The sequence below is a fragment of the Hyaena hyaena genome, unplaced genomic scaffold (genome assembly GCF_003009895.1).
Source record: "Hyaena hyaena isolate Hyena2069 unplaced genomic scaffold, ASM300989v1 scaffold_407, whole genome shotgun sequence".
In the NCBI taxonomy this organism is placed as follows: Eukaryota; Metazoa; Chordata; class Mammalia; order Carnivora; family Hyaenidae; genus Hyaena; species Hyaena hyaena.
This window is the reverse complement of record NW_024081037.1, coordinates 573,731-600,167: the sequence shown is the minus strand read 5'-3', so window position 1 is coordinate 600,167 and position 26,437 is coordinate 573,731. Positions and strand designations below refer to the sequence as shown.

Here is a 26,437-nt window from a genome sequence, read left to right as displayed (position 1 = left end):
ATCACATGCCATCGGCAGCAAAGCACAGGGAAAACCAGGCGGTGGACTGTGCTTCCCACCCTTAGGCTTGGAGGCACAAGCCCCAGCAATGGAAGGATTAAAAAGCCTCAATTTAAAAAGACAGGGGGAGGGGAGGGAATGTGGGCTGCACAATTTATAAATAGACATTCCCTGAGGCTGCCTGATGGTGAAGTGGTTGTTTAGTAAATCTTTCTCCCTTAAGAATCCCATTATCGGAGGGCGTTTGAAAATACCAGTTTCATTTTGTCTTTTGGGGGAGATCCTGGGTTTCATCAAGTCAGCCCTGTTGGACGATATTGCTCTCTGTCAGATCTAGAGACAGGCCTTCCGTACTTTGAATCACCTACACATGGAGCACAAAGATGATGATGATGATGATGATGATGTGTCTTTTGCCAAATGGATGAGCAGCTTCTGGGGTCACAGCTGGATGGAAGAGAATGAGAGAGGACTCCGAGACCATCACGGATCACAAGATGCCAGTTACAGGAAAACCTCCCTGCCCTGCCCAGTGAGTTATTATCAGAGAACCAGGGGAGCTGGACTAGGGGAGGGGGTTTCTGTTGGATAATTTTTGAAAAGGCCTTTGGGATAAAATTTTCTTTGGTTAAAAATCAGTACTCCTAAACCGTTTTATACCCACAAAAATCTCTCTTATTATTTTATCTTGTTCTCCAGGGGACCTGATGTTCATCTATTAGGTAAAGATTTCTTCATTTTTAGTAGTCTAAGATATCTTCAACTACTATGCAGAGCTACTGATAATAAACCTGAGACAATCCTTCTGAGGGTTAATATAATTCAAGCCAAAGGAAAGAAACTTGATATTATAGTTTGTGTTGCATCAGCGTGGATCAATGTGTGATTTCCGATAGTCTTTTTAAAATGCTGAAAATAGCTCTACTATTTCATAACCTCTAGAGAATTGGTGATTCCACATAATAACTCACTACCTTTGATAAATATGATATACCTTTTCTTCTGGTTCCCCTTTGGTTTCCTGAGGGTAGAAGGAGCCAAAATTGTCCTTCCCTCAGCAAGGCAAACACCCAGTGTCTAGGAAGCTAGATGCAAATAGGAAAGCCCCTGACAGGGAGTGAGTGGGCCTGACCAGGTGAGGACTCAGCAGCAGGTACGGGCAGTGGGTCTCTCTGTTTACTGCGGTGCTAGAAGACTCCGCCGCAGACACATGTGTTCTCTGTTTCCCAGTTACGCAGCAATAATAGAGCTTTTCCTCCTCTCAAGTCACTTAGAATTCTAGCTGTAGAGAATACATTCCCAACCTGCTTCTGTCAACCCCAGAAACAAGTAAGTTTTAGGGTAATGTTTTTTTATTTCATTTTCATCTCCAGAATTCTCAGATGCATAATGCCTGTAAGGGATATAAAAGTGTGTAAGGCAAAATCTCTTTTACTCCCATTGACCAGTAAGTCTTGAGGAATGTCTTTAGGACACAAATATTTGAAAGTAGGTTTCTTACCAAGTGCATACTCAGGCACTAAGGGTGAGTTTCAATAGCTCTTTGAGCTTCAGGGACCTTAAGTAAAAAAGATAAGAGGCTGGATTGGATGATCTCTGGGAAGCCTTCTAGCACTAACTGTCCATGATTCTGTTGTAAATGAACACTTGCGTATCACACTCTTATCTTAATCTCTTATGATCCACTTCAAGTGAGGTATTCACAATGTGTGAACGGAAGTACAGGTAGTGTCCAGTTGCAGATAGTGAGGACCAGGGAAAAACAAGGAGAAAAACTGTGATTTGCTATTTATCTCAACAACCCTTTGGAGCCACTGAAAATAGGATAACAAAGGAAAAAACATGACTTTTAAAATACAGTTTTGTTGAATAAATTTTACCATCTACTAGACTTTTAAATCTGAGATAATTCAGTCTTTTTAGAGAATCCACTTTTAGGTTGCAGTGTTGCTTGCCTTAAACTATCAGGGCAGAATTTGTTATGGATGACATTTCTAAACGGTGTCCATGTATCTTTTCCTGCTCAAACTAACTTCAAGCATTTTCCTGAATTAACCTGTTTAGATTTTCTTACTTAACAGTGAATTCCACAATTATCAGACTAACATGCAGAAAGTATGTTCTTATTTAAGGATGCAAAGCATGGAGTAAAAATGACCACCTTACTCAATAGAATAAAAAGAGTATAAGCACAGAACACAGAGCGGGGGACCCAGAGTGAGGCGGGCAGAGCCCCAGGAAATAGGAGTCTGACTCTACCTCTCGTCACATTATGCCACATATATATGAAGAGAGTCTATAGTTGGATACTTAACTTTTCTAACTCTAAAATGTGCTCAGGTTTTTCTTACCTTAGAGCTATGAGAACCATTAGGTTTTCATTTTTTTGTGTGTGTTTTGCTTTGAGCTCAATGAATAACATAAAAAGAAAAGCTTACTCTCAGCCTTGTCTCTTTTCTTCTCTCCTCATTGCTCCAATCTAAGACTCTTTCCTTCTCAACCTATTAGTAACCTGTATCCATCAATGTTACATGCATTGGAAGAGAAGAGTTTTCCCTCCTTTCCCATTTGAATGTGGTTTCTAATATGGCTTTCAGCCTAATGATTCCTGCAAAACCATAGTGATGGAGCCTTGATTCATTGTACATATTTATTGAATATCTACTATGTATGTCCGGCATTACACAAGGCTCTAAAGGTTTCTAAGGTACAAGAAGACATACAAAATCTCTGAGCTTGTGGAACTTTCAGTCTAGTGGAAAATACAATTTGGCAGAAAGAACAAAGTAGACAAGGGGTAGATCTTGGTCTTTCTCAGAGAACACTATTTTTTGACGCCTCAGTTTAATAATCTATGATCACTGATTTAGAGTGAATTTAAAAATCTAACTTTACTGTCCTGATGTTCTTTGTGGGAAAAAAATGAAGTGATATGAAGTCTCTTTCATTAATTGAACTGATGTGCCTTCTACCTCCAGCGCCACATGAATACACACGTGAAGTAGAAGTTTCTGTATTCCTTATTTATTTTGCTCACTGAAAGTGGATTTTTAATACTTTAGTCCATTCAGCTATCTAGGCATCTTCTGCAGCTTACCATGGTTCTCTTACTATTGTTTGGCATAGTTTGGGCCTATAGGCCGGAGATTAGGCTAAATGAAAGGAGTCTTCAAGAAGGAACCAAATTCCCTGGCCTAGGGCTTTGCTAATTCCATTAAAAAAATTTTTTTTAATGTTTATTTATTTTTGAGAGAGAGAGAAAGAGACTGAGTGCGAGTGGGGGAGAGACAGAGAGAGAGGGAGACACAAAATCTGAAGCAGGCTTCGGGCTCTGAGCTGTTAGTACAGAGCCCGACGGTGGGGGACTTGAACCCACCAGCTGCAAAATCATGACCTAAGCCCAAGCCGGACACATAACCAACTGAGGCACCCAGGCTACCCTGGCTTTGCTAATTCTAAATGCTTTCTCAGTGCTTCCTCTATGCTCCAAGGTAGCACAGTATATGTTTGCCCACATGATATCATTTGAGGGGATATAAAAATAAGCCTTTACCTGTCTGTACCCAAGGGATTCAAAAAAATATTTTTTAATGTTTATTTATTTTTGAGAGAGAGAGAGAGTGTGTGTGCACAAGCAGGGGAGAGGCAGAAAGAAAGGGAGACAGAAACTCTGAAGCAGGCTCCAAGCTATCAGCACAGAGCTCGAGGTAAGGCTTGAACCCATGAACCAAGATTTCATGACCTGAGTTGAGAACGGATGCTCAACTGACTGAGCCACCAAGGTGCCCCCACTTTTTCTTTTTGAAAATAATCACCTTTGGGGTGTCTGGGTGGCTCAGTTGGTTAAGCACCCGACTCCTGGTTTTGGCTCAGGTCATGATCTCCCAGTTTCTGAGTTCCAGACCTGTATGGGGCTCTGGACTGGCAGCCCAGAGCCTGCTTGGGATTCTCGTTCTCTCTCTCTCTCTCTCTCTCTGTCTCTCTTCCCCTCCCCCATTCACATGGTCTCAGTCACTAAATAAATAAATAAATAGATAGATAGACAAATGATCTTTATTTTTATATTTTCTCTTCATGGTCTCAATTTAAAGCAATAGAAGACAGTTTTAATTTTTTTTTTTATCCCTGACTGACTTGAATATGGCTACACACTGTCACCATTACAGTATCTCACTACAGTGATGGTTCTCCCATATTAGCTCATGACATGGAAGGGCTGGGGCATGGCCCCCTCAGAGGATTTCTCATAAACCTGAAGAGAAGGGATGCCTTACGGTTGCATGACTAACAGAGATTTCTTGTTTTTCCGGTTAAATTTATATTCAATTTCAATAGGGAACAATGCCTTAACCCCCAAAATGAAACTAGCAATAGAGTCTCAGGCAGCAGTGACAACTCTTTGGAGGCACTTTTAGCATAATATTCTATGGATTTGCTCTCTGTCTTCTACTGGATGTAGAGGGGTTGCTGAAGGGTAGCAGAGCAGAGTGGCTGAGAAGGGTGAAGGGAGGGCTCCAGAGGTGACCTCTCAGGGTCCCCCACTAACAGCATAACTGACTGAGTTACCTACCTCTCTCTGCCCATATGTAAAGAGGACTGATGGGAACAGCATATACCTCATAAAGACATAGTGAAAATTCAATAAGTAATTTATGTAATGTAATTAGAACATTGACTGCTACCTAATGAGCACCTATGCTCCTTATTATTATGTGCTAGAAGTGTTGAAACTTGGAAATATTTTTTTTCCAGATGATGCTTTGCTTTAGACTACAAAAAGTCCTAGAGTCTTTCATTTTGTCTTTCCCTCATTGTCTTTAATGTTTCTCTTTCTCACTAGTTCATTTATATTGGAGGTTGGCATAGGGTGTATGTTCTGTTATGGACTGATGTCCTCTCTTCCCCCTGCCAACCCTCACAAAATTCATATGCTGAAGTCCTAACCCTGAATGTGATGGTATTTGGAGATAAAGTCTTTGGGAAGTAATTAGGTGTGGATGAGCTCATGAGGTGGGGCCCTATCAGATGGGATTAGTACCCTTATAAGCAGAGACCCTTATAAGCTCTTTCTCTCTCTCTCTGCACCTGCATGCATAAGTCGTAGGTGAGATATTTAGCTGACCTAATATTCATTTTCCTCATTTGTAAAAGGGAAGAATGACTCCCTCCCAGGAATTGTTCTGAGGTCTGAGGTCAAGGACATGGTCCCTAGAGAGCGTGGTACTCTCATACTGTGCACTACGACTTAACATGGCTCTTATTATCCCAGCACCTAGAACTTTCTCCTCATTGTTTCTCGTTTTGCTGTTCATGGGTATTTCAGGTGCTTGTATTTACACAGAGAACAGGAGGGGTACAAGTGAAGGGTGACTGCAATTAAAGCCAAGACAAAGAATATCAAGTAGTTAAGCCCTCCAGAAGAAAATATTACATAACCAATTTCCTTTTATTTATTTATTATCATATTTTTAAACATTTTATTTTTTTTAAATAGTTTATTGTCAAATTAGTTTCCACATAACACTCAGTAAACATTTTATTTTTAAGTAATCTCTACACCCAGCGTGGGGCTCAAACTCACAACCCTGAGATCCAGAGTCACACACTCCATGGGCTGAGCCAGCCAGGTGCCCCACCAATTTCTTTTTCATTAATTAATTAAAATGAAAACCTATGCCTTGGGTTAGAAGGCAGTGTCTGTTATACACTTTGTCTTTGTCACTCTGTCATCTGGGACCCCAGCTGGTGAGCTGAGAATGAAGGATCCTGTCCCAAAGGCAAGAGCCTGTCTCACAGTGTGGAAGAAAGACCAATAAGACTAGTCCATGGCTGTGGAGGTGATATGTACATACTTGGTAAAAATAAGCCACGTAAAAATAAGCTAGGGCACTGTTTCATGTCTTTGCCAGGAAGATTACATTAGAAGGGCATATAAAATTCCAAAAGTAGAGCTTGCATGGTAAGTAAACATATTTAAAAATGGGAACTTCTTCCTGTAATGGATTGGAGAGCTCTTTTAAGCCTATTTCCCACAAAGTCACACACCAAAACAAACAAATGGAAAAACCTATCTGGTAGGAAATATTAAGTATATATTTATATTGTGAGAAAACTCTTGCCATTCTTTTTAGGCCCCTCAATGGAAGAGAACATTTGTACAAGCATTCTCATTTCATATACAACCTCAAGTTTTAAAATTTTATTTAAAAAATTTTCTTGTGGCAGGAACACTTAACACGAGGCTACCATCTTAGCCAATTTTTAAGTGTGCAATACAGTATGGTTAACTACAAGCCCAAGGCTGTACAGTAGATCTTCAGAACTCACTCATTTTTGCATAACTAGAATTTTATACCCATTGATTAGCCATTTCCTGTTTCCCCCTTCTCTCAAGCCCTGATGACCATCACTCTATTCCTCGCTTCTATGGATTTAAGGATTTTAGAGACCTCATGCAAGTGGCATCATTCAGTATGTGTCTTTCTGTGTCTGAGTCTCAAGTTTTTAAAGTACCATTTTTTTCTTGATAAAATAGTACAAAACACTGCAGAAAACTTGGAAAATAGTAAAAAAAAAAAAAAAAAAAACAAAACAATCCCATGGCACAAAGAAAGCCTTTCAAAACATTCAGGTATGTTTTAAGATTGCTCATCTTATGATGTTACCCTGCTTCAAGCCCTCCTCTCACCTCCCTCCACCCAGGCACTCACGCTCAGTGAGCATCTTTTCCGCATCTTTTCCTTCCACTCCAGCAAGCTCTTCTGTGGCACATATGGGGCTCATCCTCAGGCAGAAAAGCGTTTCTGTTCCCTAATTAACGCTGCTCATCCTTCAGATTGTATCTTTTTTCTTTTTTTTTTATAAATGTTTTTTTTTTTAAATATTTTTTATTTATTTCTAGGAGAGAGAGAGACAGCGTGAGCAGGGGAGGGGCAGAGAGAGAGAGGGAGACACAGACTCTGAAATAGGCTCCAGGCTCTGAGCTGGCAGTCAGCACAGAGCCCGACGCGGGGCTCGAACCCACGAACTGAGAGATCATGACCCAAGCGAAAGTCGGACGCTTAACCGACTAAGCCACCCAGGCGCCCCCTTCAGATTGTATCTTAATCATCACACCTTCACGAAAGTCTCCCTGATCCTCCTGGCCGCTCTAATACCTACCCAAACTTACATAATTTTACCCAGTTACATCCTCTCAGGGAACCTTGGACTTTTCCTTTACAGCATTTGGCCACGGCTGTAGGCATACGCCCTATTTGTTTAGCGTCCATCTCCCGTGCAGACATGATCTCCAAGAGGGGACGCTTTGCTTATTTGGCTCCCCAACTTACTCAAAGCACCAAGTACCATGTCTTACCCATAATAAATGGAATAATATATCCAAATTTACCTCATGTCTTAGTAGCTTTACAAATCTTTAACCAAATTTTTTATTAGTTTTTGAGAGAAAATTTCTAGACATGGGTGTTAGATTTTTGGGCCGCCATAACAAAGCACCACACGCTGGGTGACTTACACAGCAGAAATTTATTTTCTCAACAGTTCTGGAAGTTAGTCTGAGATAAAAGTGTGAGCAGGTTTGGTTTCTTCCGAGGCCTCTCTTCTCAGCATGCGGATGGCCACTTTCTTGCTGTGTCTTCACCTTCACTATCCTTCCTCTGGGTAAGCCTATCCCTGGTGTCCCTCTGTGTGTCCAAATTTCTTTTTCTTATAATGGCACTGGACAGACTGAAATGGGACCCACCATAATGGTCTCACTTCAACTTAATCTTTAAAGGCTCTATCTCCAAATATAGTCATATTCTGAGCTACTCACATAAGGCTTCATATGAATTTGGGGGTAGGGGGACACAATACAGCAAATAACAACATGCAATGGATGGATCCAAGGAGGGGGATATTATAAGTCCCCAGACACATATTGCCAACAGCTTTCTGGGAAGACCATGCACATTGGTGGTCCCACCAGGCTATCTCTCTGCACTCTTGCCAGTATTGGTACCATTAAGTAACATTTGTTTTTTCTAAACTGAAAGGCAAGATTGTATATTATTTCATTTTCCATAAGCATAAATAATTTTTACTAGTTGGCATTTGGGTATTTCTTTTTCTTTCATTCTCTGTACATTTATTCATTTTTAATATTTTAAAAAAGGTAATATGTACACCCAACATGGGACTCAAACTCACAACCCTGAGATCAAGAGTCACATGCTCTTCCAACTGAGCCAGCCAGGTGCCCCTTATCTAGTATGTATTTAATGAATTCATGCTGTGAATAAGGCAAAGTCCTGCATACTAGGATTCTAGCAGAGAATGAAACATGGACCTAGATGTGATGGACCATATAGTTTAATGGAGAAGGGAGATGTGTAACAAAATTACCCCAAATATTGAGTATAGTTGTGATGAGTATCGTAAAGGAGAAGTACGAAATCCCAGGAGGGCATCTAACTGGGATCGGGACCAACCAGACAGTCAGGAAGGATTTCTGTGGAAGTGCAGACTGACTGAGTATGATTAACCATTACCCGAGGCAATGGAGTGGAGCAGTGGGTGGTCATGAGCACAGAAGACCGCCTGTAAAGGTGCCTGTGCTGGGTAGGAGTAGGTAAGCTGGAAGAAGTGACTAACTAGTGGGGCTGTCACTTAAAGGGCAGGTGGTCCAAGATGAGGTGCAAAACGAAAAGTGATCAGTTATGACTTGGTGGTGGTTCTCACCACTCTTTCTGCTGTGGGAACAACAAAATAAATGAGTGAGCAGATATAGGACATCCACTATGAGGAGGCTGCATCTGTAACCTGGTTGAAAGATAATCTGGGTGCCTTGAATTATGATAGTAACAGTGGTGCTGGAAAAGCATGGATAGTTTTTAGAGACATTTGAGAGGAGGAATCTGCTGACGTGGCAATTGAATGTGAAGAGTGGCTCCTGAGTTACTGTTCTGAGTGACTGAGTGCATGGCAGTGCCATCTTCTAACTTGACACATGAGGAGTAGGTTTGGGGAGGAGAGGTCATGAGTTCCGATTTGCACAAGTCAGGATGGGTGCCAGTGGGATACCAATGAGGGAACTTGAGGAGGTAGAAACTCAAAGGAGATGTCTGCACTAACAATATAAATTAGGAAATAAGAGTATAGCTAGGAACTTAAGCCCGAGGGTCAGATATTTAGGGAGACAGTGTAAAGTGAGAAATGATAAGAAGCAAAGAAAGACTAGTTTAGAACCCAGAGGAACTCCAATAGTTGTGAGCTACTAGAGGGAGAAGGGAGTAACATGTCTAAAACACAATGCAGAAAGAACATCCTTTAGCTGCAGTGGTAGAAGACAAGGAAAGATTATTTCCGGCCAAGGGGCACATGTGGTACTGGATTGAATGCTACAAATTTATTAAAGACCAAAAGTGCACAGAGTTCAGCAACACTGAGACCAATATCCTGACCAAAATCAGTCTTGAGTGCAAAAGCTAGATTGAAGTAGGTTGGGAAGTGAGAAAAATTGAGAGAACAGCTTTTTTTTTCAATGTTTATTTTTAAGAGACAGTGAGCAAACGAGCAGGGGAGGAGCAAAGAGAGAGGGAGACAGAGGATCCAAAATGGGCCCTGTGCTGACAGCAGAGAGCCCAATGGGGGGACTCAGACTCACAAACTGTGAGATCATGACCTGAGCTAAAGTCAAACACTTAGCCAACTGAGCCACCCACACAACCTGAGAGAATAGTTCTTTCAAGATTGGCTTCTCTGAACTGTCTGTCCTTTGACTGTTTTCTGATTATGATTTTAATGCTGATATTATTGTATTATATGACTTGTATGTTTATATGTATGTGAGATATTTCTTTTCAGGATATTATTATTAAACATTACTAAAATGTAGCAAATATTTTTAAAGATGTTATTTTTAAAATTTTTATTATTTTATTTTATTTTTTAATTATTAGTTTTTAATAGTTTATTGTCAAGTTGGTTTCCATATAACACCCAGTGCTCATCCCCAAAAGTGCCCTCCTCCAATCCCATCACCCCCTTTCCCCTCTCCCCCACCACCATCAGCCCTTAGTTTTCAAGAGTCTCTCATGGTTTGCCTCCCTCCCTTTCCGCAACTATTTTTCCCCTTCTTCTCCCCTATGGTCCTCTGTTAAGTTCCTCCTAATCCTCCTATACGTGCAAACATATGGTATTTGTCCTTCTCTGCCTGACTTATTTCACTCAGCATAACACCCTCGAGTTCCATCAATGTTGCCACACATGGCCAGATTTCATTCTTTCTCATTGTCATGTAGTATTCCATTGTATAGATAAACCACATCTTCTTGATCCATTCATCAGTTGATGGACACTTAGGCTTTTTCCATGATTTGGTTATTGTTGAGAGTCCTGCTATGAACATTGGGGTACATGTGCTCCTATGCATCAGCACTCCTGTATTCCTTGGGTAAATTCTTAGCAGTGCTACTGCTTGATCATAGGGGAGTTATATTGTTAATTTTTTGAGGAATCTCCACACTATTTTCCAGAGGGGCTGCACCAGTTTACATTCCTATGAACAGTGTAGGAGGGTGCCCATTTCTCCACATCCTCGCCAACATCTAGAGTCTCCTGATTTGTTCATTTTAGTGACTCTGACCGGCGTGAGGTGGTATCTCAGTGTGGTTTTGATTTGTATTTCCCTGATGAGGAGGGATGCTGAGCATCGTTTCATGTGTCTGTTGGCCATCTGGATGTACTACAAAGCTGTAATCATCAAGACAGTATGGTATTGGCACAAAAACAGACACATAGACCAATGGAATAGAATAGAGAACTCAGAATTGGACCCACAAATGTATGGCCAACTAATCTTTGACAAAGCAGGAAAGAGTATCCAATGGAAAACAGACAGTCTGTTTAACAGATGGTGCTGGGAGAACTGGGCAGCAACATGCAGAAGAATGAAACTAGGTCATTTTCTCACACCATACACAAAAATAAACTCAAAATGGATAAAGGACCTGAATGTGAGACAGGAAACCATCAAAACCCTAGAGGAGAAAGCAGGAAACAACCTCCTTGACCTCCACCGCAGCAACTTCTTGCTTGACACATCCCCAAAGACAAGGGAATCAAGAGCAAAAATGAACTATTGGGACCTCATCAAGATTAAAAGCTTCTGCATTGCTAAGGATACAATCCATAAAACTAATAGGCAACCAACGGAATGGGAAAAGATAGTTGCAAATGACATATCAGATAAAGGGCTAGTATCCAAAATCTATAAGGAACTACCCAAACTCCACACCTGAAAAACAAATAGTCCAGTGAAGAAATGGGCAGAAGATATGAAAAGACACTTTTTAAAGATTTTAAAGCTACCATTAATTTTGTTATGTTGCTTGTGATGCACATTAGATTTATTTTATGTAGCTAAGTTAGCTTTTTTCTTTTGACTTTTTCCATTGCTCTTTTGCTTAAAATTCTTTCTAAAATATAGCAATCACACAACTATTCACCTTTGCACTATTTCTTAAACATTTATAGCTTCATTAAATTTTTTTAATTTTGGAATTTATTTTTACATATCAATTTAAGGCTTGGAATGCTTCATTATATTGCCCTAATGGTGGAGGATGAACAAAGTTAGTCTTGGGGTGTTCTACTTAATGTTTTAATCAATTGACTCTACTTCATTGTAGAAGGAAGGTCTTGCTAATCAAAAAGATAAAATTTCAGTTCAACATGAGATTTGTTTAGTTGGTAATTTGTGGATAATCTGTCCCTGTGCTAATATTGTACAGACTCTTTATATTGTAAATTTTTTTTTCTGTGTTTCCAGTTTCCTGTGCTTCCCAGAATCACATCATCTGACAGCCATCCCAGAAGGCATTCTCATGAGGACCAGGGATTTCGATGCCATACCCACATGCGGGGTTACAGAAAATGTTCAGCGGATGACTCATTCAGGGAGCCACTGGAATCAAAAGGAAGATCCCATTCCAAAATTCAAGCATTTTCAGAGTCCTTTGAAGAGCAACTGTGCTTTAGAACCAGACGCTCTGTCTCTTTGGTATGTAACAGAATTATTGAATATTTAACCACTTTAGAAAAGGAAACCCAAAGGGTTCATCCTCCCCAGGTTTGAGGAGAACAGCTCTAACTTCTTCTTTTACAGCTTAGTGATGAGGTCTTTGACAAACGATTAGATAGCCCAGATGCATATAAATTTTAAGTTATTTTTATTGGAGATGTCTGGTATGAGAAGAATTCCTGGAGGACTATAGGTGGAATGTGTTTGTTGTTGAGGTCCTCTGGTTCTTTGAGACTATTTTTGTCACTCTTATAAGTAATTGTGACTTGTCCTTCTTTCACTGTTTGAAGAAGAGAAAAACTACCCCAACTGTTCTATCCTTTCATATTTAATCCAGTAGCAGATAGCGCATGATGGTGGTGTGTTCCCTGCACTTCTAAAAAGCATGCAGAAGGAATTCTCTGAACACTGTCTAGTGGGTGTCCAGGAGTAGGAGCTGTCCAGGCATTCACAGTGGCCTCGTGGGAGTCTACATAAAGCACAAAGGAAGGATAGGCATGAAATAGGGGTAGAGTAGAAACTCCAAATTGACAATGCCAAACTTGATACATAAAGTAATAAACTGGAGACCAATTAATTTGGAGATAGTTTTGAACTATGCAACATGTTTGCTGAGTGGCCTTCAGCAAAATAACTTCTTTTTCTGTTTTTTCTTCGTTTGTTTTATTTTGCAGAGCAGGAATAGTATGTCTCTGCCATGCAGTAGGCAGAAAAAATAAGCGACTAGGCATATTGCTATCTGGTTCTTGAGCCATGTTCTGTTAATGTACACAGGAAGACATGTGCCTGCTTCTTACCTCATTGTCCATCTGAACACAATGCTTTCTGCTTAGCAGTGTTGGATGTTGGGACTGTTACCGAGCATCTTTGCCTTGTAGCTAGCACCTCACTTTTACCAGAGAGTGACCCTGGATGTGATTGTCCTTCAGTAGGCTGCTCTCTCCACCTGATCGTAAGAAGAGCAAGGAAGGAAGAATAGTGAGCAACTGTCACTTATCATACCTAAATCTTATTAAGAGTTCCTGTTTTGTCTTTTCTTTATATCAGTTTTTAAAAAAGATATGGTTTCAGAGTTAGAACAGTGTTGCAAGAATAGTGCAAAAAACGCACTCTTCATTTAGATTCCTGCCAAATGTTAATATGTTATATTTACTTGTATCTTTCTCCCTTTCCCAACTCCCAAACAAGGGCAGGAGAACATTCTCTTAGAAAAACACAGTATAATAGTTAAACTCGGGAAATTAACACCAATACAATACTTTTATATCTAATTTCTTGACCTTGTTCATATTTTGTCAGTTACCACATTATATTCTCTACAGTGAAATTCCAGTTATGTATTGCAACCAATTTTCACATTTCCCGAATTGATTTTATCCTGAACAGTTCCTCAGTCTTTCCTTGTCTTTCCTGACCCTGACATCTGAAGAATACTGGTATCTTTTTTTAGATGTCTTTTTAGAATGATACTTAATTTGGGTTTATCTGGTATTTCATCATGGCTAGATTTAGATTATAAGCTTTCAGCAGGAGTGAAGCAGAAGTAAAAGAATTCTTGTTTTAAAATTACATGTTAAAGTAATTCATTATATTAATTCAGGAGACATATCAGCCTCAACTTTTTTCTGGAGCAAGTTACAGTATATTTTGAAAACATTTTAATCTTAACAGTTCTTTGTTGATTCTGATGTCCTCAGAATCCACATCTTATATAACTACTTATGTGATATCATTTGCTAATATCTTAAGTCCCAACAGTGTGCAAGCATGAAATCAGTTCTCCTATTTAAAAAGATACTCATCATATTATCCCTAAAATACTTGCTAATATCTCATTTCCCAAGTTCTTCCTTTTGAATATGGAGGCAATCAAGACAGCATTTTCAATTTCTTGACTTAAGAACTCTTTTCACAGTTATATATAATAGCTAGAAACCTGCTAAAGGTTTACAAAATCCTTATTTTTACAAAAAACTTATTTTTTCATATTATATGATAAATATATAGGATAAATACTTTTATTAAATTAAATATTTTATTTTATATCAATCTTAAAAAGTTTATTTATTTATTTATTTTGAGAGAAAGAGTGTGTGCATGTGAGCAGGAAAGGGTCAAAGGGAGGGGGAAAGGGAGAAGATCCCAAGCAGGCTCTTCACTGTCAGTGCAGGGCCCAATGCAGGGCTTGGACTCCAAACTGTGAGATCATGATCTGAGCTGAAACCAAGCTTAACCAACTGAGCCACCTAGGTGCCCCAATACCCACAATGTATAGTAGCATGTAGATTAAAATTTTATATCCTTTAGCATCAAAAAGAGCCACAAACTAATTTTGTAACCTAATCATGACCAATAAAATTAAGTTCTTTCATTCTGATATTCAAAAACTCAATTGGCTTATTTCGATGATTTTTACATTTTGTGTCTTTTTTATTTTTTTAAAAATTTCTTTTTTACACTTATTTATTTTTGAGAGACAGAGACAGAGCACAATTGGGGGAGAGGCAGAGAGAGAATGAGACACAGAATCCAAAGCAGTCTCCAGGCCCTGAGCTGTCAGCACAGAGCCCGATGCGGAGCTCAAACTCACAAACCATGAGATAATGATCTGAGGTGAAGTTGGATGCTTAAGACTGAGCCACCGAGGTGCCCCTACATTTTGTTTCTAAATGAGATAAGAAAACAGATTTCAGTTCATTATTTATGAGCATTGCTCAGCTAATCTCTATTCTCCATAAAGGAAAAGCCAAATTGAAAATAATCCTCACTATATTTTCTCCTTTTTTGTACTGCTTTTATAAGTATTAGAGACATTCGTGACTGCTTAATTGAACTCTGATCAGCCTGATGGATGTAATATAGCTGCCGGGACTGATGAACATAATCTGGAGGCACATTTACAGAGCTAGTACAATTTTTAGGTTTCTCCTAACCTGTATCTCAGCTTCATCATTTGTTTTGCTTTGTGACTTTGACCACTGCACCATTATAGTTAGAAATGAAGCAATCTAGGTATGAAAACAATTCAGCACGGAAGAGTAGCTGATGCCACCGCAGTAACCAGACACCCTCATAACTCAGTCTGCAGGGTTGAGTCATGCATGATCTTGCTCTTCTGACTGCCACTCATCACAGTGTATTTTCACTTGATAGACACTCAGGCGTTCCCCAGCATTTCCAGTTCAAATGGAGGAGGGGAGAGAGTAATGATGTTATTTGTTTTTTTCTTAGAAATAGAAGTGTAAGTAGACACCATAACCACATTTATCAGTGCCATTCTTTAGTCAGTAATTCCTTTGAAAGACACTCCTTGATCATGGAAGCTGAAGAAACATCTTCCTCCCTGCCCCCATACTTCCCTATCATATCACTCTGTTTGCTCATCATCTTTGTACTTATTGCTATCTGTTACATTGTTTCCTTTTAGGCTTATCCATTGCCTGTCACTGTCCACCTAGGTGTAATATTGAAGAAGTAGGGTTTCTTTAGTAAGTGCTTTATCTCCTGATCTTATGCATTCAATGAATCAGTGAATGTGCCCCCATAGGCAATCTTTTGGGGAATGATAATGTGGTTGGATGTCACTCCTCAACGCTCCATTTCACATATTAAAACTAATGCAAACCCCACTTTTAATGTAATTTAAAGAATTGGACGCTGGGAGGTTAGAATCAGTCCATATATAATTCACTTGCCATATTCCTCTTCAGAAAAGCACCAGAAGACTATTAATTATATCGTACTGTGAATCACATCTGTCTACGTGTCAGAGGCAGACTCGGGGTTGTGTACAGCTTGAGTTTCCTCCACAGACTGTCTGTTGACACCCTAGGCTCATTCTCTTTATTTATGACTAAAACTTTTGGCAACACGCTTAGACTTATGCTAATTTATCATGAGAAACTAAGATGTGGAAGTCTACTACATGATCAGGGCTTTCTTCATCTCTGATAGTTAGGAGAAATGTGGCATGTTATCAGCTATTAGTACATTTCTACCCTTTTCTGACCTTTCTGTTTCAGGGACCTGAGAGCAGAAAGGAGAGAAATGAAAGAGAATGCCTGAGGATGGAGATGAAATCTCGAAAGAAAATGGAGGAAAGAAGGAACTCTAGGAAGGAAGAACACGGAGAAGAATACATGCTCCCTTTGTTTGAAAAAGAGCCCAAATAGTATTTTGTTTCCACATCATGACTACAGATGCCACTGGGTTTTTTGGGTCCCCGAACGCCAGGCCAGGTGGTGGTAGCTGTAAGAGAGTGTCTACAGGTGCTGAGTGGCTGCAGTGGGCAGTGAGTGTGGCTCCCCCCAAGGTGACTCAAACTGTGCTCCAACTGACTCTGGCCTCTTAGTTGAGAGTGTGATCAGCTTTGTTGTCCTTTTATGGGCATAAGTAGAATCAAAGGTATTTTAATAGAATAAGTAATTCTTAAAAATGTAAAGAAAGATATTTAAAGAACCACCTACCCATCTTCACAAACTCTTCTTCCACATCAACTTTGCAAATAATTTTAAATAAAAGTCATTGGTGTGAATCTAAGTTTACTTCTTTATTAGAAGTAATAATGTAAGTATGCTTAATGGCTATCATTTAAGGAGAACTGGTAATTAACGTGCCAAGTTCTATGTGAAGTTTTTCAAGGGCTCACCTAAAATAATCCTCACTACACTGAGATGGAAACTTTTCTTTTCACTTGCTGGCTGAGAAAATTGAATTTAGACAAGTCCAGGAACTCATTGGTGAGGTATCAGGGTTAGGGCTAGAGCCCAGTTCATTCTGACTCATGCTCGTAACCTGAGACAGGACCTTAATTTCCTTTTATCACTGGCTCCTGACTTGGTGTGTATTTTTGATGTGCATAGAAATGAGTGGATATGAGTGAGAAAAGCAGGAGCTGGCAGTAGCTTATGATTTTGATTACATGCATGGAGACTGATTTACTGAGGTCAGCTTTATGCTCTGGGTTTTAGCTTTATGAGACCATATTCTTATTTATATTGAGACATAACTGACACATAATGTTATATTAGTTTCAAGTGTACAATATAATGATTTGATATTTTAATATATTGTGAAATTATCAACACAATGAGTCTAGTTAACATCCATTATCACAGAAAGTTACACGATATTTTTTCTTATGATAAGAACTTTTAAGATTTACTCTCTTAGCAACCTGCAAATATACAATACATTATTATTAACTATAGTCACCATTCTTACATTATATCCCATGACTTATTTAAAAAATATTGAATGCTCCATGAATTTATGTGTCAGCCTTGTTCAGGGGTCATGCTAATCTTCGTATCATTCCAATTTTAGTATGTGTTGCTGGAGTGAGCACTTCTTTTTCTTTTCTTCTTAATTTTCAGCTTTATTGAGATATAACTGATGAATAAAATTGTGTATTTTATTTATTTATAGTTTTTAAGTTTATTTTGAGAAAGAAAGAGAACAAGCAGGAGAGGGGCAGAGAGTGAGAGAGAGAGAGAAAGAGAATCCCAAGTAGGCTTTGCCTTGTTAGTGCAGAGCCCAACGTGAGGTTTGAATTCATAAACCATGAGATCATGACCTGAGCCAAACCTAAGAGTCAGACACTCAACTGGCTGAGCCAGTCAGGCCCCTCTAAAATTGTTTATTTTAAATCATACTACATGATGATTTGACATGTGTGTGCTTTGTGAAGTGATTACAACAATTGGGTTAATTAACACACCGAGGCCATATGCTATCACAATTTTTCTTCTTTAGGAGAAAAGATACTAGATTCTCTCTATTTAGCTCTTTGTTTTTATATTGAAGTATAATTGATGTTTAACATTGTATTAATTTCAGATGAATGACATAATGATTTGATTTTTGTAGACGTTGTGAAAAGATCACCACAATAATGCTCATTAACATTCATCACCACACATAGTTACAGAATCTTTTTTTTTTTTACGAGAACTTTTAAGATCTATTCTCTTAGCATCTTACAAATATGAAACACACTATTATTGACTACAGTCACCATGCTGCACTTACACCTCTATGACTTATTTATTTTATAATTGGGAGTTTGTACCTCTTGATCTCCTTCACCCATTACACCTACTTCCTTATTCTCCTCCTCTCAGGCAACAACCAGTCTGCCCCCTGTATCTATGAGTTTTGTGTTACTTGTTCCTTGGTTTTGTTTTTAGATTTCGCATATAAGTGAAATCACAGAATGTCTTTCTCTGTCTCACTTATTATTGACTTGGCATAATGCTCTCAGGGCCCATTCATATTGTTGAAAAATGGAAAGATTCTGGTATTTTAAATGGCTGAATAACATTCCATTGTATATATACACAAGATACATATCCATTGTATATATACAAGATATATATATATATATATATATATATCTTCTTTACCCATTTATCCACTGATGGACACTAAGTTTGTTCTATATCTTGGCTATTGTGAATAATGTTTCAGTGAACACAGAAGCACATTTTTCTTTTGGAATTTATGTTTTTCTTTTCTTCAGATAAATACAGCATTTCTAGATCATATGGTAGTTCTATTTTTAATTTTTTGAGGAAACTCCATACTATTTTCTGTAGTGACTGTACAATTTACATTCACACCAACAATGCACAATGGTTCTCTCTTTTCCACATCCTCACCAACACTTGTTATTTCTTGTCTTTTTGATCATAGCCATTCTGACAGGTATCAGGTGATATCTGATTGTGATTTTGATTTCTATTTCCCTGATGATTTGTAATGTTGAATATATTTTCGTATGTCTGTTGGCCATCTGTATGTCTTCTTTGGAAAAATGTCTCTTCAGGTCTTCTACTCATTTTCCCCATTTATTCTTTGTTTCTATCCTGGCTCTTCAAATGTCCAAGGGCAGCCAGAATCTCCATTTTGTAAAGAATATCTCTAAAACTACTAGTCATAATCAATACTATAGTTGTTTGCTTATTTAAGATACAAACTAACTTTGTCTTAGATAGAAAAAGAAGGAAAAAAAAAGAAGAAGAGGAAAACTGAGAGAAAAGTAAAATAGCAATGTATGGTTTGTATTTTTTCAGTTTTCTTTTAAAAAATTTTATCTTAATTCCAGTATAGTTAATATACAGTGTTAAATTACCTTCAGGTGTACAATATAGTGATTCAACAATTCTATACATTACTCAGTGCTCATCATGATAAACATACTCTTAATTCTCTCTATATATCTTCTCTGTATATCTCACCCAACCCCTCACCCACCTTCCCTCTGGTAACCATTAGTTTGTTCTCTTTAGTTAAGAGTCTGTTTTTTGGTTTGTTTCTTTTTTTCCTTTGTTTGTTTTGTTTCCTAAATTCTACATATGAGGGGTGCCTGAGTGGCTCAGTCATTTAAGAATCTGACTCTTGATTCTAGTTCAGGTCATGATCTCGAAGTTCATGAAATCAAGCCCTGCGTTGGGCTCTGTGCTGACTCTGCTTGGAATTCTCTCCCTCTTTCTCTGCCACTCCATCACCTTGTGCATGTGCTGTTTTTCTCTCTCTCTCAAAATAAGCTTTGAAAAATTCCACATATAAGTGAGACCATGTGATATTTGTCTTTCTCTGACTGGCTTATTTTGCTTAGCATTATACTCTAGCTCCACCCATGTTATTGCAAATGGCAAGATTTCATTTTTTATGGATGAATAATATTCCACTGATATATATAATATATCTTCTTTATCCATTTATCTATTGATGGACATTTGGGCTGCTTCCATACTTTGGCTATGGTAAGGAATGCTGATACAAACACATGGGTGCATGTATACTTTCAAATTAGTGTTTTCATATTCTTTGGCAAATACCCAGTAGTGTGATTACTGGATCATATAGTAGTTCTATTTCTAATTTTTTGAGGAACATCCATACTGTTTTCTACATGGCTGCACCAGTTTGTATTCCCACCAACAGAGCATGAGGCTTCCCTTTTTTTCCACATCCTTACTAACAATTGTTTCTTGTGTTTTTAATTTTAGCCATTCTGACAGTTGTGACACTTCATTGTGTTCTTTTTTATTATTTCAAGTTTTCATTTAAATTCCAGTTAGTTAACATATAATGTAATATTAGTTTCAGGAATATAATTTAGTGATTTATCACTTACATACAATACCCAGGGCTCATCACAAGTGCCCTCCTAATACCCATCACCCATTTAACCTGACTCCCCCACCACGTCCCTCCATCTAGCCTGTTTGTTCTTTATAGCTCTTAACTATTTTATGGTTTCCCTCGCTCCTCCCCCCCCACCATGTTCATCTGTTTTGTTTCTTAAATTCCACATATAAGTGAAATCATATGGTATTTGTTTTTCTCTGACTGACTTACTTTGCTTAGCATAATACACTCTAGCTCCATCTATGTTGTTGCAAATGGCAACATTTCATTCTTGTTTATGGTTGAGTAGTATTCCATTGTGTGTGTGTGTGTGTGTGTGTGTGTGTGTGTATCACGTCTTCTTTATCCATTCTTCAGTTGATGGACATTTGGGTTCTTTCCATAATTTTGCTACTGTTGATAATGCTGCTATAAACATAGGAGTGCATGTGTCCCTTTGAATCTGTATTTTTATAACTTTTGGTAAATACCTAGTAATGCAATTGTTGGATTGTAGGACAGCTTCATTACTTTTTGAGGAACCTCCATACTGTTCTCCAGAGTGGCTGCAACAGTTTGCATTCTCACCAATAGTGTAAGAGGGTTCCCCTTTCTCCACATCCTTGCCAATATCTGTTATTCCTGTGTTGTTAATTTTAGACATTCTGACAGGTGGAAGGTGATTATGGTTTTGATTTGTATTTCCCTGATTATGAGTGATGATGAGCCCCTTTTATTGTGTCTGTTGTCCATCTGGATGTTTTCTTTGGAAAAATGTCTATTCATGTTTTCTGCCCATTTAGTAACTGGACTATTTGTTTTTGGGATGTTGAGTTTGATAAGTTCTTTTATATTTTGGATACAAAGTCTATCAGATATGTCATTTACAAATAGCTTCTCCCATTCTGTTGGTTGCCTTTTAGTTTTGTTGGTTGTTTCCTTTACTGTGCAGAAGCTTTTTATCTTCATGAAGTTCTAATAGTTCATTTTTGCTGTAGTTTCTCTTGCCCCTGGACACATGTCAAGTAAGAGGTCCTCGAGGACTGCAGCCGAGGTCATGAAGGTGCTACCTGTGTTCTTCTCTAGGATTCTGATGGTTTACTGTCTCACATTTAGGTCTTTCATCCATTTTGAATTTATTTACGTCTATGGTATAAGAAAGTGGACCACTTTTAAAGTGGTTTTGACTTGTATTTGCCAGATAGTGAGTGATGTTGAGTTTTTTTCAATTTTCATACAACTTATACCTTAATCCATTTTTTATTTCAAGTTTTTATTTAAATTCTAGGTAACATATATGGTAAAATTGGTTTCAGGTTTAGAATTTAGTTATTCATCACTTATGTATAACACCTAGTGTTCATCACAACAAGTGCCCTCCTTAATACCTATCATTCTTTTAGCCCATGCTCCACCCATGTCCCTCCATCAACCCTCATTTTGTTCTCTATAGTTAAGAGTTTCTCATGGTTTGCATCCCTCTCTTCCCCTCCCCTTCCCCTATGCTCATCAGTTTTGTTTCTTAAATTCCACATATGAGTGAAATCATATGGTATTTATCTTTCTCAGACTGACTTATTTTGCTTAGTATAATACTCTCTAGCTCCATCCATGTCATTGCAAATGGCAAAATTTCATTCTTTTTTGATGGATTATTAATATTCTATTGCATATGTATATATACCACCATGAATTTATCCATTCATCAGTTGATGGACATTTGGGCTCTTTCCATACTGTGGCTATTGTTGATAATGTTGCTAAAAATATCAGAGTACATGTGTCCCCTTGAATCTATATTTTTGTATCCTTTGGGTAAATACCTAGTAGTAGTACAATTGCTGGGTTATAGGGTAGTTATATTTTTAACTGTTTGAGGAACTTCCATACTGTTTTCCAGAGTGGCTGAACCAGTTTGCGTTCATGCCAACAATGCAAGAGGGTTCCCCTTTCTCTGCATCCTGGCTGACATCTTTTGTCTCCCGTGTTGTTAATTGTAGCCATTCTGACAGGGTTGAGGTAGTATCTTATTGTGGTTCTGATTTGTATTTTCTTGATGATGAGTGATGTTGAACCTCTTTTCTTGTGTCTCTTAGCCATTTGGTTGTCTTCTTTGGAAAGATGTCTTCATGTCTTCTGCCCATTTCTTAACTGGATTATTTATTTTTGGGGTGTTGAGTGTGAAAAGTTCTTTATAGCTACTTTCATCCATTTTGGATTAGCACATCCATATGGTCTTTTAGTGCAGTATGATGCCTTTTCACACATGAAAAAATGACTTCAAGCTATGACATGGTGAGGTTTGACTGTTATTTGCCACCACTGAGGGGGAGGATAGAGCCTGGCCTCCCATCAAGGTCTGTATTTTGCTGTAGTTGTGAAGGAAATAGTCGTTTGCCTATCCTTGATTCATATACTTTTCAGTCTTGCCAACCAAGTTTCAGATTTGGTGATGGTCTGCTCATAGAATATAGCAAGGTGTGGAGAGACGTAGCCCATCCATGGGAATAGGAGACACCTGGATGGAGTGGTGTGCTGGCTAACACAGTAGCCATCATCTACTTGAGCCAGGTTACTTGAGTTACCTTCCCCTCCCTAGACTCAAGGGTAGCAATTCCTGTAAAAATCATGGTTAAGAATTTTACAATATATTTCATCAGACTAGAAGGAAGTCTATTTTCAATATACTTTCAGTACCATAGCACATGGAGGAGAGAGCACTCTGAAAAGGAATTGCTAGCTTATTGCCTTTTTAAAAACATCATGAAACAATTCTTCTAATAATAAAAATACAGATAAAGGAAAAGAATAACATGAAAAAAACCCTTTTGTTTTACCTACTCAAGGATATACATGGTTAATACTTGGCTTATGTCATTCTAGAATATTGTCTGTGTGTATACATACATGCATTAAAAACTTTTTTTTGAGACATGAGCTCATTTCAGTTAGCAATATAACTTTAACATCTTCTCAAATCAATAAATCTAGTGCATAATTTTAATGGTTTCCTTCCAATAGCTTTTATTTATTTTTTAAAAAAATGTTTAAGGTTTCAGGGTGCCTAGGTGGCTCAGTTGGTTAAGTATCCAACTTCAGCTCAGGTCATGATCTCACGGTTCGTGGGTTCAAGCCCCGTGTCCGGCTCTGTACTGACAGCTTGGAGCCTGGAGCCTGTTTCAGATTCTGTGTCTACCTCTCTCTCTGCCCCTTCCCTGCTCATACTCTGTCTCTCTCTGGCTCTCAAAAATAAATAAATGTTAAATTTTTAAAAAAATGTTTAAGGTTTATTAATTTATTTTGAGAGAAAGAGAGAGCATGAGAGAGGAAGGGGCAGAGAGAGAGGGAGAGAGAGAATCCCAAGCAGGCTCCCTGCTGTCAGTGCAGAGCCTGTCATAGGGCTCCATCTCACGAATTGTGAGATCATGACCTGAGTTGAAATCAAGAGTGGGACACTTAACCAACTGAGCCACCCAAGCACCTTTCCAATAGCTTTTAAACATGCTCAAGGTCCTTCTATCTTAAAAACCTTCTCTCATAGTATACCGCTAGGTATCATCCATGATGTTCAATAGCTACCAATTTTAACTATCTTCCCTTTCAAAGAAAGCTTGAAGAGTCATCTACAATCCTTCTCAGTTTTCAGTCCATGACAATTTTCAGTCTGTGGCATAGGTAGCAGCAGTCTACCCTCTATTGAAAATGTTTCCATGAAAGTCACCCTATAATCTCCTTACTGTCAAGTTCTATGAAAATACACTCTACTTACGTTCTGGCATCACCTGACACTGCTGTCCATTCTGCCCCTTTTGAAACTTTTTCTTTGGTTCTTGTGACCTATTATTCTTTTGAGTTACCTTGTACTTCTGATCACTCCCAGTTGGTCTTTGGTGAGGGATCCTTATCCTTTGAATACTGGTTTACTTTTGGGCTCTGCCTAGGCACTTCTCTCACTCCTTATTCCCTCTGAAGAATTTCAAACATTCCCATGGAATCAAATACATACATATGGAAGATCCCCAAATCTATCCAGAGGTGAAGACCTCTGTCCAGAGCACTGCACACATACATACAACTGGTCCTTGGATGTTCACCTAGTTGCAGGTTTCACGGGCAACTCAAACTCATCTTTTAAAAGTCAATTACCATCTCATGTCCTGTCTGCCCCAGTCTGCACCTGCCCCTGTGGTCCCTATCTCAGTGAATGGTAGTACCATTTACCAGTCATCGAGTGGGAGCCTGGTTGGTTTGAAGCCATCTTGAGCTCCTCTCCTTCTCCATTCAATTTTTTAAATGTTTATTTATTTTTGAGAGAGAGAGAGAGAGGGAGAGTGCTGAGAGGGGCTCTCAGAGGGGCAGACAGAGAGGGAGACACAGAATGCAAAGCAGGCTCCAGGCTCTGAGCTGTCAGCACAGAGCCTGACATGGGGCTTGAACTCACAGACTATAAGATCATGACCTGGATGCCTATTTTAGGAAAGACACTGTCATTTACTACTCTTTTATAGCTAATATTTCTCCTCTAAACTGGACACTTTTTACTCATAAAAGTAGTATCTGATGAACTTTCAAATAATGCAGAAGCATATAAAATGGGAAAATGGCAGTCTTCTGGGAGATCCCAGGGTCAGAACTATGAATTTAATACAGTTCAGGATCACTGTCAGCACAATTTAGTTTACTCTGCTCTAGGGGGCAGACTTGCGCTGACATTTGGACAAGTAATGCTGGACAGAGAAGCCTGCATTTGACGGATGACAAACCCCCTACCTTTACTTTAAAATAGAAATAACTGTAGCATTTCTTATCAAAACTCAAGTAAGGCTGATTTAAACAAAATAAAGAGTGGGTACTTTTTATGATTTATAATATACTTAAAGGTAAATGTACCTGAAGGAAGGTGACAAACTGGTTAAATCCATGAGGCACAAAAGGAAAAAGAGGGCTTAAAATACTGTACAGATGATTTGCATTTGGTACAGTGGGAAATTTTAATGTAGTGATGAGGGGGACTATAAATTCAAATTTTCCTCCATCTTTGGAATTTTAAACATCCTATTCTAACCTTGGATTATATATTTCTGTTTCAGCCAATTTTCTGCTATAGTTTTGCAGCCAGTTATCACATTAATTGGCTGAGCACAGTTCTGCCCCATCTGCAAATATGGGATGTGAGGACAAAAACAATAGTGAATGGGAACTCTTGTGTATTATTGGTGGGAAGTAAATTGGTGTGGCCACTATGGAAAACAGTATGGAGATTACTCAAAAAATTAAAAAGAAAACTATCATATGATCCAGCAGCTCCATTTCTGTGTGTTTTTCCAAAGGAAATAAAAATACTAACTGGAAAAGGTAACTGCACTCCAATATTTATTGAAACATTGTTTACAATAGCCAAGACATAGAAGCAACTTGTGTCCATTAATGGATGAATGGACAAAAAAGATGTGTGTGTGTGTGTGTGTGTGTGTGTGTGTGTGTATAATGGAGTATTAATTAGCCATAAAAAGAAAAAAATCTTGCCTTTGTGACATGAGTGGATCTTGAGAAGGATTATGCTACATGCTATGTGATATAAATCAGAGAAAGACAAAAGCATATGATCTCATTTATATATGGAATCTTAAGAACAAAAACAAAAAATGCAAAGCCCCCAAACTCATACATACAGAGAGCAGACTGGTGGTTGCCAGAGGTGAGGAGTAGGGAGTGGGCAAAATGGGTGAAGATGGTCAAAAGGCACAAACTTCCAGTAATAGAATATGTAGATCATGGAGATATGATGTACAGCATGGTGACTATAGTCAGCAGCATTGTATTGAATATTTGAAAGTTGCTAAAGAGTGAGTCCTAAAAGTTCTCATCACAAGAAAAAAAGTTGTAATTATGCGTGGTGATGAATGTTAAGGGGACTTACTATGGCAATCATTTACCAATATATACAGATACTGAATCATTATGTCACACACTTGAAACTAACATAGTGTTATGTGTCAATTATATCTCAGTAAACAACCAAACAAACAAAAAGCAATAGTGAACTGTGAAACCCCTCTGTCTTCCCATCCTCTTTTCCCCAGCCTATGCCCAGCTGCTTGTAGGTCCAGCAGCTACTGAGTGACTTAGACTCCAGAGCGTAGTCACACCTTGCCTTGGCTTCTGATCTCTCAGTCTCTCATTTGCCTACTAATTACTAGGATTCATTTGTTCAGTAAACAACAATATTTTGACTGCCTG

The 26,437-nt window shown here is 38.5% G+C and overlaps 1 protein-coding gene and 1 non-coding gene across 2 annotated transcripts; one reads left to right on the top strand and one right to left on the bottom strand.

Moving 5' to 3' along the window:
• Window positions 1–370: 370 nt before the first annotated feature.
• Window positions 371–16,504, top strand: LNP1 (leukemia NUP98 fusion partner 1). Its single transcript, XM_039251950.1, has 3 exons — window positions 371–532; window positions 11,813–12,043; window positions 16,087–16,504. The coding sequence occupies exons 1-3, from the start codon at window positions 371–373 to the stop codon at window positions 16,234–16,236; spliced, it is 543 nt and encodes a 180-aa protein (XP_039107881.1). The 3' UTR covers window positions 16,237–16,504.
• An 805-nt stretch (window positions 16,505–17,309) lies between these two features.
• LOC120245099 lies at window positions 17,310–17,411 on the bottom strand. The gene has a single exon (XR_005531707.1). It is a non-coding gene; the product is annotated as a U6 spliceosomal RNA (small nuclear RNA).
• Window positions 17,412–26,437: the final 9,026 nt, after the last annotated feature.

Excerpts from the sequence above, each read along its gene's own strand:
- LNP1 (XM_039251950.1), top strand. The coding sequence starts at position 371 with ATGGAGCACAAAGATGATGATGATGATGATGATGATGTGTCTTTTGCC. Across the intron at positions 533-11,812 it reads AAACCTCCCTGCCCTGCCCA|TTTCCTGTGCTTCCCAGAAT; the intron begins GTGAGTTATTAT and ends CTGTGTTTCCAG. Across the intron at positions 12,044-16,086 it reads CCAGACGCTCTGTCTCTTTG|GGACCTGAGAGCAGAAAGGA; the intron begins GTATGTAACAGA and ends TTTCTGTTTCAG.